The following is a 19417-nucleotide window of genomic DNA, read 5'->3' on the forward strand; positions in this document are numbered from 1 at the left end:
GGCCAGGGCTCCAGGAACAGAGGAGGATCTGTGGGCAGGGAGTTCAGGGCAGAAACTCTTCGCCAGCAGGTTAGGAACTATTTCAATATTTTAACTAACAGGCAGTGGTACTGGCACAGTCCAGCTAAATATCCACCCTCTACCAAGTGCCCGGACACAGGTGCCCTGCGACAGGTGAGGATCATGTTCTGCCTACCTTTTCATTCATCTGTTCATCTATTTTGAGGAGCAATGCTTCTGTTGTCCCAGAGACAAGATTTCCCAAGCCTCCAAGCAGAGAAGCAGAGACTGCAAACTCCGCTCAGGCCATTCGAACCCGAGCAGGGCCCACGTGGTGCGGTGCTGCAGGGCGTGAAGGCGGCCAATAGGCCGCCAGGAGGAAGAGCTGAACTGCCGCAGGAGCGGGAGACAGAGCCAGATACCCAAAACCAGATTCTGATCCTGATGCTGCAGATAGAAGCCCCAAAATGTTTTACAGTGAGACGCAAAATCTTTTTTGGGGAGTAAAACAGATCTTGAAGGCATATGTTGAAGCTCACAGTCGAAGCTCTTTCCGCAGGCAGTAGCTGAGGGGTTTGTGTGTGCGTGTGTGTTTGTGTGTCTGTACGTGGGTTGTTTTTTTAAGGAGGCTACCCCTTACTAGAAGTCTTTTCTGAAAACCTCACTGGGTGAAGTGTCTCTGCAGCTCCAGTACACATGAAAGTGCCTTCCGTGGCCCACTGCGGCCCTGTGTGGTGAACAGGCCACAGGATTGGGAGAACGTGGACGCAGGAAGATAACCTGGGCCCGGTGTGCACTGAGGACCTCGACCTCAGCGAGTCTACGGACTCACATTACAGCAGAAACAATGATTTCTCCTAAGGCTACAGGTCCTTTACACCACATGTTAACACGTGATGGGAATCCAACCCGTACCAAGATTCTGGGTACAGGTGATCAAAACCTAAGTGGCTGCTGGAAGCCAGCTTTGTGCTACAGTTTCTTGCATTTTTCTACCAGCCCCTAAAACTTGAAAAGAGCGGCCCACAGAATCCTCTTCCCAGAGTGAAAAGGTTGGGCAGGAGGGCTGTATTAGTCATTGAAAGGAAGAACACTTCTCTTCTTAATCAGTCCATAATTAGTTCACACATTCAACTGTTAGGTCCAGAAATATGTTTGTGTTGACAATTTGCATTTGATGGTTCGAAAACAATCTGTTGTGTTTTTATTTGCCTCACCAGCCCAGAAACATCACCACTTTCCGATATCCGTCCAAGTGCTACGCTTTCACCACAGCTTCTGAGACCCCACCGTGGCAGTGAGGGCAGGGACCCAGAACGCCCAGGTGGGAGAAGCAGGGTTTGTGCAAGAGCTGTCCTCCTTTAAAGGGACAAGACCACCAGATGGCCAGTCATCATTGGTCTGCCCCCTCCCGATTCCCACAACAGCCTCCAGCCCTCAGCTGCATTGGTTCTAGATCATTCTTCCACCCTATGTCTCCAGCTCTGGGTCACTGCATGTCTCTTCAACCCTCGAGCACCAATACTGCCCACACGTGCCCAGCTCTGGATTTACTCTAGCAGAGCACCCAGCTGATATGCAGGTAAGACCCCACCCTGGCTTGTCTACCTCATCAGCTCCTAAGAGGACAAAATCAGAGTGAGAAGGATCATCGGAGGGCAGAAAACAAAAGGCAACGCTGGACGCAGGGACAAGGTGTTCTTAGCATCAACTTTTATACTGGGTACTGCCAGGACTGGTTTAAGACTGCCACCAATGGGGAGTCAGGAGTCTCACACAGTCCACTCTTCTCTCCCTGTGCAAACGACGAGGAGCAGAAGGAAGGAGGAAGGTCCTCAAAATGGTCCAGGTCTGAGCTGCAAACCCCCAGTCTAAGCTCCAATTTCCTCACAAGCCCTTGGACCCTACAACCTAGCGTAGAAGTTACTGTGGAGTCTAGACGTCCTTGATGCTCTTAGTTGCCTATTCAGCTTCCAGATTTCTCCCCTGGACATAATTTTCCCTATTCCTCCAGCTAAGTACAACCAAAAGCCCTGGGCATTGTATAAGAAAGAAACAAAAAAAGATTCTGAAAGGTGGAGAGAAGAAAGCGGAACAGCCAGGGACCTTGGGACCCAAGAGATGACATAGCAGTGAGGACCCTGGGGTTTCGTTTTGACCCATATATCTCAGATTGGAGCTGGAGAAGCTGGCACCCGGGAAACACCAACAGATAAGATTTTAAAAGCCCCAAGAAAAGCCTGCTTTCTCTAGTGAAAGGACCAGAAAAGGGGCAGCATGGCAAGGCAGAAACTTTTAGACAATAACAGCTCTGCTCCAGCCAAACCACAGAAGAAGCTGTGCCCCCCACCCACTCCAGCAAAGGCTGAGTGGGACACCTAGACTTCCATGCTCTTGAGACTGTAACAAGGCATCCAACACCCCCTCCCCACCCCTTGTTGAGGTGGCGTCAGAGAAAGCCTAGTAGGGAGGCAGGACTTTCATGCTTGCTGGGCAGTAACACAGCCCCGCCCCATCGTGTCCATAGAGACCACCTGAGGAGCCTGGACTTGCACCCCTCCTAGGAGCAGCAAGGTGCCCCTACCCATCCTCCTGGTGTCAGTGGAAACCATGCTGGGGCAGGAATGAGATGCTCCTCCCACTAGTCGAGAGGTATCAGTGGAGACCTAGTGGGGAGATGAACTTGGAATTCTTCCCACTTCAATCAAAAACCATGTGTCCCACCAAGAACCAGGAAGATCTCAACTGAATGGAAAAAGACAATCCATATATGTCCAAACTGAGATGACAGAGATGTTTTATCTCTGACAGAGACAGAATCATCTGTCAAGGAATTTAAAGGAGCTGTCATAAAATACTTCAACAATTATGAAAACATGTGAAACAAATGGAAAAACAGAAAAGTCTCAGGAAAGAAATAGTTTGGCAAAGAAATAGAAGATATAAAGAAGCACTAAATGGAAATTTTAGATGTGAAAAAAGTAAACAAACAAATTTTTTTAAAATTAATGATGGACTCAACAGCAGAAGGGAGAAGGCACAGGAAAGAATTGATGAACTGGACTATAGGACAGTGAAAACTACACAATCTGAACAAAAGAGAGAAAATAGATCCAAAAAATGAACAGAGCCTCAGAGATTGATGGGACTTTAACATTCATGTGGTCAGAGTCCTGGAAGGAGAGGAGAAAAAAGGTAGACTAAAAAAGTACGCCAAAAAAAAAAATAATAATAAAATGAAAGACAAAGGAAAAATCTTGAGAACAGCGAGAGAAAAACAGCACCTTACCATAGTGGAAAAATAATTCAAATGACAGTGGATTTCTCATCAAAAGCCACAGAGGCCAGAAGAAAGTTACACAACATTTTTCAAGTGCTGAAAGAAAAGAACTGCCAATCTAGAATCCATATCCAGTGAAATACCCCTCGGGAATGAAGGGGAAATTAAGACATCCTCAGATGAAGGCAAGCTTACAGAATTTGTCACCAGAAGATCTACCCTAAAAGAACAGCTAAAGGAAGTTTCTAAACAGAAAGGAACTGATAAAAGAAGGAATCTTGGAATATTAGGAAGGAAGACCACAGTCAGTAAAAATATGGTAAATACAATATTTTTTCTACCCCTTTTGAGTTTTCTAAATTATGTTTGAGGATTGAAGCAAATATTTAACACTGTCTGATAAGGTTCTAAATATATATATTGGAGAAATACTTAAAACAATTAGATTATAAATGGGGGAGGATAAAGGGAGGTAAAGTTTCTACACATCACTCAAACTGATGAAAGATGACACCAGAAGACTTTGATAAGTTATATTTATACAATGTAATACCTAAGTAATCATTCTAAAAGCTGTACAAAAAGAAACACTACAGATAAACCAAAATGAAATTCTTAAAAACGTTCAAGTAACCCACAGGAAGGCAGGAAAAAGAAAACAGAGAGGAAAAACAGAGTGAACCAACAGAAAACAAAATATAAAATGGCAGACTAAAGCCCTAACATATCGTTAATTACATTAAATATAAATGATCTAAATATACAAATTAAAAGTCAAAGATTGGCAGAAATGGCAGGGGGTGATCCACCTATATTCTATCTACAAGAAACTCAAAGGATAATAAGATAAGAGAATAATACTATGAAAACGCTACACACACAAATTTGACAAATTAAATGAAACAAACCAATTCCTTGAAAAACACAAACTACCACAACTCAACCAACATGAAATAGGTAATCTGAATAGCCCTATAACTAGCAAGAAAATTAAATTTATAATTAAAAACTCCCTGAAAGGAAGTCTCCAGACCCACATTATTTCACTGGAGATTTCTAACAAATGCTTAAAGAAGAATCAACACCAATTCTACATATTGTCTTCTAGAGTGGCTCTGCCACTTTACATCCCACCAGCAGTGAATGAGAGATCAAGTTTCTCCACATCCTCACCAGCACTTGGTTTGTCACTATGTTTCGTTTTAGCCAATCTGATAGGTGTGTGCTGGTATCTCATTGTGGTTTTATTTTGTGTTTCCCTAAAGGCTAAGGATGTTGAGCATCTTTTCATGGGCTTATTTGCCATCTGTTTATCCTCTTTGATGAAATACTTCTTCGTATTTTTTGCTTATTTTCTAATTGGATTGTTGGCATTATTACTGTTGAATTTTGAGAGTTCTTTATATATTCTAGATACTAGTCCTGTCAGATATGTGGTTTGCAGATATTTCCTCTCAGTCTGTAGCTTGTCTTTTCATTTTCTCAACAGGGTTTTTTGCAGAGTAAAACTTTTTAATTTTGATGAAGTTCAATTTAGCAATTTTTCCTTTTACGTCTTTGGTGCCCAGTTTAAGAACTCTTTGCCTTACCCTAGATCCCAAAGATTTTTTCCGAATTAAAAAAAGTTTTATAATTTCACATTTAAGTCCATGACCCATTTTGAATTTATTTTTATATATGTTGTGAGACTGGGGTCAGGTTTTTTTTTTTTTCCCCATGGATGTCCAATTGCACCTGCATCATTTGTTGAAAAGACTATAATTCTTCCACCAAATTGTTTTTGCATCTTTGTCAAATATGAGTTGGGCATATTTGTGTGGATCTATTTCTGGGTTTCTTTGATCTATGTGTCTATCCGTCTATCAATATGACACAGTCGTGATCACGGTAGCTAAGTCTTGAAATCGGGTAGACCCAGTCCTCCTTTTTTATTGTTCTTTTTCAAAATTGTTTTTAGCTATCCTAGGTTCTTTGCCTTTCCATATAAAGTTTAAAATAATCTTTCTATATACACAAAAATTCTTGCTGTAATTCTAATAGGAATCGTGTAAACCTGTATATTGATTTGGGGAGAATTGTCATCTTTACCACGTTGAATCTTTCAATCCATGAACATGGTATATCTCGCAAATTATTTAGCTCTTCTTTGATATGTTAAATTATTGTTTTGTACTAGTTCTGTACATGTTTTGATAGATTTACCTCTAAGTATTTCAATTTTTTGAGTGATTATAAATGGTGTATTTTTAGTTGCAGTGTTCACATGTTCATTGCTAGTATATAGAAATACTGTTGGTTTCTGAATGTTGATTTTGTACATATTTTCTTTCAAAAAATAGAAGAGAAGAACCACTTCTCAATTTATTTTATGAGGCCAATATTGCCCAATACCAAAATCAGGCAGACAGGACAAAAGAAAACTACAGACCAATATCCCTCATAAATACAGACAAAAAAAATCTTTAAAAAATATTAGCAAAGAGAATTCAGAAATATAGAAAAAGAATCGTAAACTATGGCTAAGTGGGGTGTATACCAAGGATGCAAGGCTATCTCAATATTCAAAAATCAATATTAACAGACTAAAGAAGAAAAATCATATCATTATATAAACAGATGCAGTAAAAAAAAATTTGACAAAATCAAACACTCATTCACTGTAAAAACTCTTAGAAAAATAGAAATAGATGGAAAGTTCCTCAACTTGATAAAGAGTATCTATAAAAAACCTACACCTATTATTATACATAATGGTAAAAGACTGAATGCTTTCCCCCTAATTCAGAAACAAGGCAAAGATGTCCATTCTCACCACTCTTATTCAACATAGTGCTGGAAGTTCTAACCAGAGCAAAAAGCAAGAAAAGGAAATAAAAAGCACATGGATAGGAAAGAAATAGATAAAACTGTTCCTATTTACCAATGGTATGACTGTCTATGTAGAAAATCCTGTAGAATCTACAAAAAAAACTCCTGTAACTGAGTCGAGCAAAGTCAAGGGGTACAAAATCAACATTCAAAAACCAACAGTATTTCTATATACTAGAAATGAACATGTGAACACTGCAACTAAAAATACACCATTTATAATCACTCAAAAAATTGAAATATTTAGATGTAAATCTATCAAAACATGTACAGAACTAGTACAAAACAATAATTTAACATATCAAAGAAGAGCTAAATAATTTGCGAGATATACCATGTTCATGGTTTGAAAGATTCAACGTGGTAAAGATGACAATTCTCCCCAAATCAATATACAGGTTTACACGATTCCTATTAGAATTACAGCAAGAATTTTTGTGTATATAGAAAGATTATTTTAAACTTTATATGGAAAGGCAAAGAACCTAGGATAGCTAAAAACAATTTTGAAAAAGAACAATAAAAAAGGAGGACTGGGTCTACCCGATTTCAAGACTTAGCTACCGTGATCACGACTGTGTCATATTGATAGACGGATAGACACATAGATCAAAGAAACCCAGAAATAGATCCACACAAATATGCCCAACTCATATTTGACAAAGATGCAAAAACAATTTGGTGGAAGAATTATAGTCTTTTCAACAAATGATGCAGGTGCAATTGGACATCCATGGGGAAAAAAAAAAAAAAACCTGACCCCAGTCTCACAACATATATAAAAATAAATTCAAAATGGGTCATGGACTTAAATGTGAAATTATAAAACTTTTTTTAATTCGGAAAAAATCTTTGGGATCTAGGGTAAGGCAAAGAGTTCTTAAACTGGGCACCAAAGACGTAAAAGGAAAAATTGCTAAATTGAACTTCATCAAAATTAAAAAGTTTTACTCTGCAAAAAACCCTGTTGAGAAAATGAAAAGACAAGCTACAGACTGAGAGGAAATATCTGCAAACCACATATCTGACAGGACTAGTATCTAGAATATATAAAGAACTCTCAAAATTCAACAGTAATAATGCCAACAATCCAATTAGAAAATAAGCAAAAAATACGAAGAAGTATTTCATCAAAGAGGATAAACAGATGGCAAATAAGCCCATGAAAAGATGCTCAACATCCTTAGCCTTTAGGGAAACACAAAATAAAACCACAATGAGATACCAGCACACACCTATCAGATTGGCTAAAACGAAACATAGTGACAAACCAAGTGCTGGTGAGGATGTGGAGAAACTTGATCTCTCATTCACTGCTGGTGGGATGTAAAGTGGCAGAGCCACTCTAGAAGACAATATGGCAGCTTTTTTTGTTTTTTTTGTGAGGAAGATCAGCCCTGAGCTAACATCCATGCTAATCCTCCTTTTTTTGCTGAGGAAGACCGGCTCTGAGCTAACATCTATTGCCAATCCTCCTCCTTTTTTTCTTTTTTTTCCCCAAAGCCCCAGTAGACAGTTGTTTGTCATAGTTGCACATCCCTCTAGTTGCTGTATGTGGGATGCGGCCTCAGCATGGCCGGACAAGCAGTGCGTTGGTGCGCGCCCGGAATCCAAACCCTGGCCGCCAGTATTAGAGCGCACGCACTTAACCACTAAGCCACGGGGCCAGCTCCAATTTGGCAGTCTTTTAAAAAGTCAAGCTTGCAAGTGCTACAGACCTAGCAACTGCACTCCTGGGCGTTTATCCCCAAGATAATGAAAATTTACGTATAATTCCATTTATACAGCATCCTTGAAATGACAAAGTTATAGAAATGGAGAGCAGATCAGTGATTTCCGTGGGGGCAGGATGGAAATGGCTATGGCTGTAAATGAGCAGCATAAGGGACTCTTGTGGTGATGGGGATGCTCTGTAGCTTGAGTGTATCACTGTCAATATCCTGGTTGTGACATCACACTCTCGGTTTGCAAACTGTTACCTCTAGGGGACACCAGGTAAAGAGTGCGGGAGAATCAATCTGTGAGTCTCCATGTGAATCTACAGTTATCTCATATAAAAAGTTTAATTCTTTTAAGTTAAAAATCTTATAAGGATGAATAAAGGACCATGAAGAGCTTTAAAAGAAGGGCGATGTGGGGAAGCCCCTTTGTTCTTCCCCAAGCCAGCGGCCTGATGCATGGGGACCGTGGAGAGGCACAGGGTTGCCAGGGGAAAGACAGGATGGCCAGTTAAATTTAAATTACAGATAAACAATGAACAATTTTTAGTATGAGTATGTCCCGCTTAGACTGAAAAATTATTTGTTATTTGAAATTCAAATTTAACTGGCCATCCTGTATTTTGACCTGCGAAATCTGCAAACCCTAAGAGGGAAGGACAGGACACAGGCGCCTGGAGCCACCCGGGGCTGGGGACTGACAGAGGCAGGGTGGACACAGGGAGAAGTAAAAGACAGACCCAGGAGAGGCCAGAGAACAGGCAAAGGGATGCCAGGGGACCACAAAGACGCCCAGGCTGGGCAGTGCCTCAGGAGAGCAGGAAGGCAGACAGGAGCTACAGCAAGGTCCCCAGGCTGCTGGGTTGATGGAGCCCTGCTGCTGAAGCGACCCTCTGTGGGTGGTCCGCACGGAGTCCAGAGAAAGGGCAAAAGAGTGGAGACTTGAGTCTCCAGGTGCTGATCCAGGACGGAGGGAGCCTGACAGCCCCTCCAAAGGGGCCTCTAGGCACCAGGAGCAGAACCCGATGAACCCCAGGCCGGCCCCTCTGCACCCGGGGCTCCTCTCACCACGACACGGCCCCACCCCTAGGATCTCCCCTTCCTACAGGGGAAGGGCGCCCAGATTGGCAGGCTCAAGTGTCCGGGTCAGCCGGCTGTCATGTGTCTGCCCAAAACCAAACCACCCTTCCTACAGGGGAAGGAGGCCAGACTGGCAGCCTCAAGTGTCCGGGTCAGCCGGCCGTCATGTGTCTGCCCAAAACCAAACCACTGTCAGCACTCTGCTCTCAGCTTGCAAGTCCCCCCCCAGCCAGGCCATGGCCAGCTATGTGTTTTTACATTGCTCCCACACACCCCGTGCCCTCCCTTATTTTCTTCATGGAACACATCACTATCTGAAATAAATCCTTCTGACTGGAGCGGCTCTTTCTGGGTCTATCTCGCAGGCACAGCCCCTTGGAGACTGACAAAGGTGGAGGGTCAGTCTTCCTCTTCCAGGAAGCCCTCGGCAGCACCCTCTGAGCTGCCATGGGCTGGCACCTGGGATTGTAGGCTGTGCATGGCCACACAGGGGCTCGGTTTGTCCTCTTGAAACAAGGGCTCGATTATCATCAGCATCTTTAATTAGTTCCTGCCACAGGGACTGATAGTATTAACCTTAACATCTGCACCTTACTAAGAACTCATATGTGCCGAGCAGGGTACTGGGCACTTTTCATATATTTTAACTCATTTAATCCTCCAAACAGCCCTCAAAAGGTAGGGGTGCTGCCCCTCCTTGTGGAAACAGATACCCCCTTTCTTTACAAGAATACCCTCCCCACTCCCACTGTTGGGGGAGGGGGCTGACACTGGCCCACCCCAGCATCCAGGGAGGGCAGGTCGTGCCAGCCTGACCAACCAACCCACTCCACCTCCCTGGCTACAATGATTGGTTCGTGAGCAGCTTCAAGACCCTCCTGAGCCAGAAAGCCTTGGTCCTGAGACCTTTTCTGCTGATGAGGAAGCATATGCCCCTCTCTGCTGGGACTGCAGAGCCAGGAGCTGCTGGCTGTCACCCTGCACCAGGGGAGCCCACCTACAAATGAAGGCAACAAAGAGGAAGCAGAGCTGAGAGATAGGAGAGAGACTGGTGACGACGTTGCTGGAACCCCTGGATCCAGCCATGCCTGAAGCCTGTCACCCAATGTATCCCCAGACTTTTCAGTTACATGAACCAATAATCCTCCTTTTATGCTTTAGTCAGTGTGAGCTGGATCTCTGACTTGCCACTGCAAGATTCCTGCCTCACTGCTCTGCACTATTAAGATGGGGTATTTTATAGATGCGGCACTGAAGCATACAAAGGTGAAATAACTTAGCTGTGACATGACACCACCATGAGCTGCGAGTGCTCTTCACCACTGTGATTCACTGTAGAGGTCTCCATTCTGTGTGTGGGTGTGCGTGCACGCATGCGCACACTCTACCTCTCATTCACATTCACCCCTGCAGCAGAGTGAGCAAACTTAATAAAGATCTATTGGATAAACTAAAATCAGTAACTTCCTAAAGGCGCCTCTGTTTAGAAAACGCTCCCATCAGTGACCTTGGATTCTCAGGCTCAGGACTTGCAGTGTGTCTTCGGGGAATCACTTCCTTCTCCCACCTCGGTTTCCCCGGGCAGATGAGCTGGCAAGCGCACCAGGCAGGGCGCCTGTGAGGCTGATGCCAGGAGAAGGGTCTGCGGTTGGAAGAGGAGGCCTCCCACTCCCTCCCCACCGGGCCCCAGGGACCCACGAGGAACAGAGGCCTGGCCGGGCGTCCGGAGCCCAGGGTGAGGCTCTGGCACCTACTGCAAGCTCAGGGCAGACGAGGCCAAGCCCTGGGGCCACCACTGGCCGTGGGACCCCTGTTCTCTGCCGTCACTGCAGTGAGGCTGGGCCAGAAGCAGACGCAGGGACACTGCTCACGTATCTGCTGCCCCCGAGCAGCCCAATGACCATAAAGGGCATCCGGCAAAGTCTATTGAACAGCACAGGCCGCCAAGCCCACGCCATGGAGAGCAACGCGAGAAGGCCATGCCTGGGCTGGCCCACACAAGACAGCGCCGGGGGCCAGGCCCTGCCCCTCCACGACCGGCTCCACTGCCATCTCCTCGCCATCCTTCCTCCTCCTCCCCCTGCTGGCGCTCTCCTCTTGGCCTACAAACACACTCTGGTCTCTCCCTCTTAAAATGCAAAAACCTCCTGTGACCCCCGGACCCCTCCGGCTCCTGCTCCTCACCCTCCTTTCCAGCCTGGAACCTGGAAAGTCGAATCCACACTGCTGGTCTCCCCACCTCCCCTCAACTCATTCCTCCATCTGATTCCGCTGACCCTGCCTCTGCCCAGGACAGGCCAGCCGACCTCCTCGGCCTCCCTCCGCGGGCCTCTCGGCGGCTCTGCCCGCTGCTGCCCAGAAGCACCCGGCCTTCTCGGCGTTGACAACGCCCCGCTCCCCGTGCTCTTTACTCCTCCCAGCTGCCTTCACCATCTACGCTGACGCCCCCGCACCCCTCCTCCGGCCGGGCCTTTCTCCTGAGCTCCCTGCCCACGCGGCCAACTGCCGGCCAGACACCAACACCGAGATCGCCCACGGGTACGTAGGGCAAGGCCCAATCGTCAACAGCTCAAGCTCTGCAAGAGTGAGGAGCCTTCCCGTGCAGGAAGTAAGAGGATCCAGGCGCTGCAATCACACTGCCTGGGCTCACATCCCCGCTCTGCAACTGACTGACACTGGACAAGTCCCCTCAATTCCCCACGTACAGAAGGGGACACAGCTGTCACTCCTCCTGAATTGTCGGGGTAAGTGTGACAGCACGGCTAGAGAGCAGGCCTGGTACTTAGTCAGCCTCACTAGATGTTACGGATCATTACGAGCATCATCACTCTCTTTGCCAGCCCCCAACAGCTGTTCTTCGGGCATGATATCACCTTCTACCTGTCACGCAAAACCTGGTCACCTGAGACCTTGGAGTCACTTCTGACTTCTCCCCTTTCCCATATTCACCCAACTGCCAAATTCTGTTGGTTTGCCTCTTAAATGTTCCTCCAACCCACATCCTCCTAACCAACATCCTCACCTTCTCTCACCTACTCTACCACAGTCTTTTCTGGGATCCACCCACCTCCTGCCTCACAATTCATTCTGTGGTGATACTGGATTGTCCATAGTTTCCCCACATGCTCCATGGACCTCTGTGAATTGGTTTATGCTGTGTTCTCTGCCTGGAATGCCCCTCCCACCTTACTTTTCACCTTCTAAGATCCTGATTTGGTGTCACCTCCTCCAGGAAGCTTTCCTGGAATGCCCAGATTGGGCAACACACTTGTTCTTTGAGCTTCCATATCTTAACTAGTGACATGATATTAATTTACCCTTTTAGGTTACCATCTTCCCAACTTGGTTAGAGGTTCCTCACCAAGCCCATAGAGGTGCTCAATCATGTTAACAGATCTGAGGTTACTATTAGGGGAAACCTCACCTACAGAGGCCTTTCCTCTTAAAAGGGGAAAAAAAAAAAAGAAGGAATGAAAATCAGAACATTTCCACTATTTTAAAATCCAGAACCGAAAGATTCTCTATAGACTAGAGTGCTTGATCAACGGTTTCCTTACACCAACCAATGGACTCAGAGTCGGGGGGGACAGAGTCCTCTGGCCTCGGGGACAGCTAGGGGAGAACGTGATTATGCCCTTCTTGGGGTTTTGCAAAAATAAATAAGTAAATAAAAAAGAATTGGATTATAGGCTCTCTGTACAACTTGTTATTCTGACAGAACAGTTCCAGAACTTGAAACATGACCTCTGCCGGGCGAGGGAGACGTGTTTATCACATGTGAAGGTTAGACAGATGTTTGGGGTCTGGTGTTACCTGAATCAAAAGCACCACAGAAGAGCTTGACACAGCCCCGCTCAGCAGCGTGTTCCCGGCAGAAAGTCAACAGGCACCTCCTTTTCTTTTCCTTTTCCATTCCACGTGTTTTTCTCTTCAGTTATATTTGAGGGGCTTTGTCTGCCTCTAGTGTGAGGGTGAGACACGGATTTCTACACCAGACCTTCCTTCCCCTCCGAAACGCTGCAGGCTGGGCCCTCAGCGAGGGTCCTGGGTGTGCAAACGGCCACAGAAAGAGGGGGTCCCCAGTCTGCAAGGTGGCTTTCACTGTGTCTCCAGGGACGTGGTTCTTAACGACTTAGAAGGCAGAAAATTTCTCTGTCTCTCTCTCTGTCTGTGTGTCTCTCTCTTACACACACACACACACACACACACACACACACACACACAGAAACCCTGAGCAGACCCTCCCCCTCCAGGTGGACCAGGGCCGGCCCTGCCACAGTGAGGGGCAGGAGGACAGACAAGGGCCACCTGCCCAGCCCGGGGGCATTTTAAAGGCCTGAGCAGGAGGTGGGAGAGGCTGATCTTCCAAATGCCCCCCTTTTCTGCCCCCCATTTCTTCACCCCTGACAGCAGAGTCCAGCCATTAGGAGGCACCCAGGGAAAGGGGCCGACGTGACCAGGAAAATCACGTCTCCAGGATGACTAACGCCCCACCGGGACGGCCCAGCTCTGGCCTGGCTGCCTGCCAGAGGGTCCGCACCACTTTCCAAGGACTCGGAGGGCGAACGTTCCTGACAAGATTCCCCAAGGACCGTCCCTTCCCAGCCCGGACCCTCCTCGGGGCTCCCCCCAGGGGCCCGTGAAGCCCGGAGTAAGGACACCAGGGCCCAGAGGCTGAGTCACTCCCTTGGGGCCAACCTGGGTCATAGCAAGTTCGTTATTTCAAGGACAAGTTCTCAGACCCTTATCCAGACATCCACCCACATGACCTAAGAGGAGAGATGTCCACAGGCAGCTGAGGGGAGGGCAGGCCTCCCCCGGCAAGTCAGCTTCCTCGGGGTCTGGGGCCCCAAGTGCCCTAGGAGGGCCGTGCATGCCTTGTACGTACATGTTCAACACACATGGCAAGACGCTCCTCCCTTCCGCAGCCATCGGAGGGGGCTCTGCCTCCGGGCCAGGCCCCCTACAAGCCTTCCTTCAGCTCTGGCTCAGAAGGCCCTGGGGAGCTCAAGGCGGGGGCCTCCAGTAGAGCCATTTTCTGAGGCGGACCATCCTTCCAGAGTCTGGGTGGGTGGGGGCCGTGGGAGGTGGGGAGGAGGTGCTGGGCAGAGCTGGGTCATCCTGGCAGGAGGCTGCAGAACAGAGCTGTGGACTGTTCCAAGTTTCTGATGTGCCAGCTGGGGAAGGGGGTGTCTAAAACCGTTTCAAAAGCTGGGGCAAGCCCAGAGAAGGGGGCCTCATTCTCTGTGGGGAGGGGGGATTTCAAAGGAGACCCCGCTGCTGAAAAGGTTTCAAAAGACCCTTGCCTGTCTACGGGCTCCGAATCTCTCCCTGGGCGGCATCAGCCAGGAGAGGGGGCTGGGAGATGTTTCCAAGGAGACGTGTCCCTCAGTCGTCGTAACTCCCAGGGTCTGGAGGCTGCAGAGCCACGAAGAGGCCCCCCGCCATAAAAAGGCCAGTTTAGCATCCCCCAGGGGAGGTCTCCAGCAGGCTGGGTCCCCAGGGAGCCCTGCCTCAGACCCCAGTGCCCCAAGTTGATGAGAAGGCCGCCAAGCTGAACAGTGCCACTTCTACCCGCTGAGTCCCCTTGGTGCCACTAAGGGGGGCTTTTACCCTCGCCAGCTCCGGGCGCCACTCTGGGCTCGGGCCATTTAGCAGGGGAAGCTGTCCACAGGGACACTGGGCCCCAACAGTCTTTACTGACACTGCAGAGCCAGCCCCAGCCAGGGCTGCTGGCCCGCCTCTCTCCATTCCCTCCTCCGGCCGTCGCCCCCTGCACCTTCCCCAGCCACCAGGGCCAATGAGGCACACAGCACAGCCAAATGGTGGTTCCATCGCCTCCCTCCTCTCTTCTCCCCAGCCTCATTCCCACCCCTCTGGACCAGACCAGGCGGGCCTCTCTTCCCACCATCTCCCCTCAGCACTGTGGCCAGACTAATCTCCCTAAAGCACTCAGCTAAGTCCAGGCCATACCCTGCTCCAAAACCCTCAAAGGCTCCCTAGTGTGTAAGCCCAAGTTGCAAACTCAGGTGCCCACAGCCACCAGGCTGGGGACACAAATGAGCAAAGCATCCCCCTAAAATACAATAGGGACTGGTGGGGACTGTGGTGCCGGGAACACACAGTCCCAGCTGCTGCCCAGCTCCCACAACTGTGCGTGTGAGGATGCAGGGCCCCGGCTGCCACCTTTTCTGGTTTTTCAAGAGAAAGTCAAATAAAACATCAGCCAAGGGGACCCCAGATTCGGACCCTGGCCTACAGGGTCAAGTCCAAACCCAAACCCCTTAACCTGTCATTCAAGGCCCTCTGTGGCCTGGCCCCAAGCCACCTCCCCACCCTCCCTGCCCACGATGCTACCACATGAGACACCTCCATCCTGGCCAGGTCAGGCTCCTCCAGCTCCTCAAACCCCCCTCCTCTTCTCTTGCCTCTTTGCCTTGCTCAGCCCACAAGCCTCCCACAGACGGTGCTCCCCACCGTCTCAGCCTAAGAACAACACATCCTTCAAGGAACCCCTCCTCCTGACACTGAGCCCTCCAAGGGCCTCGCTCTCTGCCGACTGTCCTTCCTTGCCGAGGCTGCTCCCTCTGCCAGGGATGGCACTGTCACAGAGAAAACTCCTCTTCATCTTTCAACGCCCAGGCCTTTCTGATGGACCTCTTTGGATCCAGTGGGCCCTATTCCGGGAGCATCAACCTCACTAAGCTGAGCTCACCTGGATGCCCACCAGGCTCCCCCATGGGCAGGGAACCTCTGAGGACAGCACTGGGTCTCTCCCACCACAGGCTCTGGCAGGGGAGACACACACAGTGAGAAAGCCCAGCTTTTATTCAGACCCTGAGTCCCCTACTTTCTGGCTGGAAACTTGGGTAAGCCATTAAACCTCCTCTATGAGACGGAGAACTAGCACCCACGTAAAGGACCTGGCATGTGGTGGGGCTCAGTGCACAGCAGCTGTTAGCATCCTTACCCAATGTGACCTCCCCTCACTGCACGGGGTAGTGCTGCGGTGTCCTCTCTGGGATGCTGTAAGGTCTCTGGGGGCAGGGACCGTGTCCCCTTCGCCCTCTAACACCCACAGAGACCACTCCAGCTCTGTACATGCAGCATGTGCTCAGTCTATATTCTTTGATAGACCGAGTTGATGAGGCCAGGGAAGGACGAGCAGGTGGGGAGGGCAGGTTAGAACAAGAGGAGGTAACACCCTGCCACCAGAAGTGTAGCTCACACAGGGGTCCTTAGCCCAGGCCTCACGGCCACGTGCCAAGGGCCTGCATGGTGAGACTTTGTGCAATTGCATACACGTCTCGTCTGGACTCGCAGGCTCTCAAACCAACAGCTCCTTGCTGCCTGCTCCCCAGGCCCCCAGCTCCCACATGTCCTGAAAACCAGGCCAGGTCACAGCACTGCCAAGCTGATGCGGATGAGGGGCCCTGTCCAGCCACCCGACAGGACTCCTTCCTGGGGAAGTCCGGCCGTCCGCTCACACAAAGGCCCAAAGGCCCATCAAACCCTCCCTTCCGATTTCCCCTAACTCTAGTTAAGAACAGACCCTCGCCTTCCACCTGAGGACACACAGCTCCCAGGCTCTGCATGAAAGGAAAGGTGGAAGAGAGAAGGGAGGGGGAGAACCACCTTTGAAATCACTGTGGTCCAATTAGCCAGGCTCTCGCCCTTCATGCTTACAAACAGGAGCGCACATTAACACCTGCTACAGAGCAAACATTTTCAGACATCTTCATCTTCACCTCCTCGACACTCCGTGAAAGCGCTCTCAGCAGCCGGTGACTGACAGGGTGGGGTTTCCTTCTTCTCCTTCAGCAGGGGGCTTTCAAACAGAAGAAATTAAAAAGGCACCAATCTCCTTGTCAGGCCAAACTCCCAGGGCCCTACCTGCCCCTTGCAGGCTCCTCGGGCTCCTCATGTCCCCTCACCACTGGACACCATCGAGTCTGCGCCTTCAAGGAACCCGCTCCCAGTCACTGGATGCTGAGCACCCAAACCCACTGAGCATGCAAGGCTGCAGCTGGTGGGGACCAGGGAGCCCTACTCGCCCTGAGCACAGGGCCTTTCAATCGCTCTTTATGTAAAGCGTGGATGATGGCACAGATGCGGAGCAACTCTCATACCCTGCCGGGGGGAGCGTCAGTTCATAAAACAACTTTGGAAATCTGTCAGTATCGACTGAAGATGAGCATACCCATATCCTGTGCTAGAGATATTCCCATTAAAACTGCATGCATATGTTCACCAAAAGAAACCTACCAGAATGTTCACAGCAGCACGCTGTTTGAAACAACTCCAGAATGGAAACTACCCAAATGCCCATCAAGAGTAGAACAGATAAACGGTCATGTGTCCGCATGATGGAATATTATACACCAGTGAGAAGGGATGATGTCCAACTACAGGCAATGATATAAATAAGCTAAAGGCACCAGACACGAATGAGCAGAGACTCTAGGAGCTCATTTATATAAAGTCCAAAACAGCAAGAAGCACCTATGCTGGTAGGTATCGGGATGGTGAGGACCTTTTGGCGGGGGTGGGGGGCTGGAGGGGCCAATAGCAGGGCTCCTGGGATGCGGGAACGGTCTGCTTCTTCATCCGGATGTTGGTTACCTAGGTGTGCTCGGTTCATGAGAATTCATTGAGCTCTACAGTAAATGGATTTTTTAATGTGTGCAATCAAGGGTTTTGTAAAACAGTACTCTGTTGGCATGGCTGTTGTTAAGACCATAATGAAAAGATGCTAAAGGAAGAAAAGTGGAAAGGAAGTAAGGGTCAGGATGCTCAACACGGGACTGAAGCCTCACGGCTCAGGCAGTGGGGGTCTTGGAGAAGGTGATCATACTTCCACCAAGACCCAGGGCACCAGGATTCCAGAAGCTTCCAAGGCCCTCACTGCCAAACTCACCACCTCTCTGGGTCATCCCAGTGCCCACCAGAAATCCAGCTGTGCCCTGTCTTTGAGTGATGGCATCCCAGCTGCCAGGGAGACCACACCCACCCACGGAAGGCAAGTAAGAGCTCACAGCTTCCCTCCACACCTCGGGCCAAGAGGGAACACAATAGGACTTTGAAGCCTCCTCTTCTAGCAAGGCTGAATTTTCCCAAGCCCAAAACCACTTGAAGAAGAGTGGGAAAAGTACCGAAATAACTCTGTAAGCTTTCTGTTTTGACAATGTGCCTGAGGAATTCACCACGTTTAGTGGGGAAATGTGAGCAGTTAAATCTATTACATGTCATGACATACGAAATCTAAGCGTAATTGCCCCCAAGTGCTTGACAACTGGAAAGCACTTCATTTCAGAAATGGAGAGAAATTTATGCTGGGAAATGGTAGACTGTCAAAAGTTTGATCATAATGTGAGTGGCACTGCGACGAGAAGGCTCAGGTGGAGAAAGTGCTCTAGCTCTGACGTTTTTACTCCCATTTGAAATGTCTCAGAAACAGCAGCAACGACCCCATCCTTTGCCCTAAAAGCCAGTGAAATGATGACTGGCACCGCAAATTCCAGACCCCGGTGAGCGGCCCAGCACGGTGGGAGGAACGCTCTCTTACCAATCATGTGGTTGGCAACGTGGATCTGGATCTCTCTCTCATTCTCAAAGGTCATCTGGCACTTGATGCACTGGTATGTCTTTTTCTGTTTAAAAACAAAAAAGAAAGGAATTAGACAGTTAGGATGTAGAAAAGAGCAGAACACAAAAGTTCCTGGAGGTCCTGGCTCAAGACTTCCGGAATGGCCCGGTCCCCTCCCAGATCTCTCCAGGCCATTCTCTCCCCACCTGCCTCTGAATCCAGCTCTCCAGCCTGGGGAAAGGAGGAACAGGTTACACTCCAAGGGAACTGCTCCTCTGCTAGACCTGGGGAAATTGCCCCATTCCAGGGTGAGACACACAGCAAAACCACGGAAAGGAAGCTAAGGGAGGCTGCCCTGCTTGGAGCATGCTCAAATCCATCTACCCATCCCCCATCTATCTCCCCATCTATCCATCTACCTACCTTCTGTCTACCCATCCATCCATACACACACACACACACACACACACGCACACACACACGTCTACCCACTCACCCATCCGTCTACTCATCTATCCATCTACCTGCCCATCCATCCATCTACACTTACACACACATACACCCACCCATTCATTCATCCATCCTTCCATCCATCTACCCATCCATCTACCCATCTGTGTCTTCATCCATCTGTCTACCCATCCATCCATCTACACACACATGCACACACACACGTCTACCCACTCACCCATCCGTCTACTCATCTATCCATCTACCTGCCCATCCATCCATCTACACACACATACACCCATCCACCCACCCATTCATTCATCCATCCATCCATCCATCTACCCATCCGTGTCTTCATCCGTCTCTTCATCCATCCATCTACACACACATACCCATCCCCCCACCATTTCATCTACCCATTCATCCATCCATCCA

The 19417-nt window shown here is 48.6% G+C and overlaps 1 protein-coding gene across 1 annotated transcript in view; it reads right to left on the minus strand.

The window, feature by feature from the left end:
• Positions 1 to 19417, minus strand: part of ZNF423 (zinc finger protein 423) — a 321581-nt gene that overhangs the window by 109278 nt on the left and 192886 nt on the right. The window contains exon 5 of the mRNA XM_058527768.1: positions 18512 to 18596. Coding sequence (XP_058383751.1) covers positions 18512 to 18596 — 85 coding nt within the window. The remainder of the gene's footprint in view (positions 1 to 18511; positions 18597 to 19417) is intronic.

Source organism: Diceros bicornis, chromosome 32 (assembly GCF_020826845.1).
Source record: "Diceros bicornis minor isolate mBicDic1 chromosome 32, mDicBic1.mat.cur, whole genome shotgun sequence".
Lineage (NCBI taxonomy): Eukaryota > Metazoa > Chordata > Mammalia > Perissodactyla > Rhinocerotidae > Diceros > Diceros bicornis.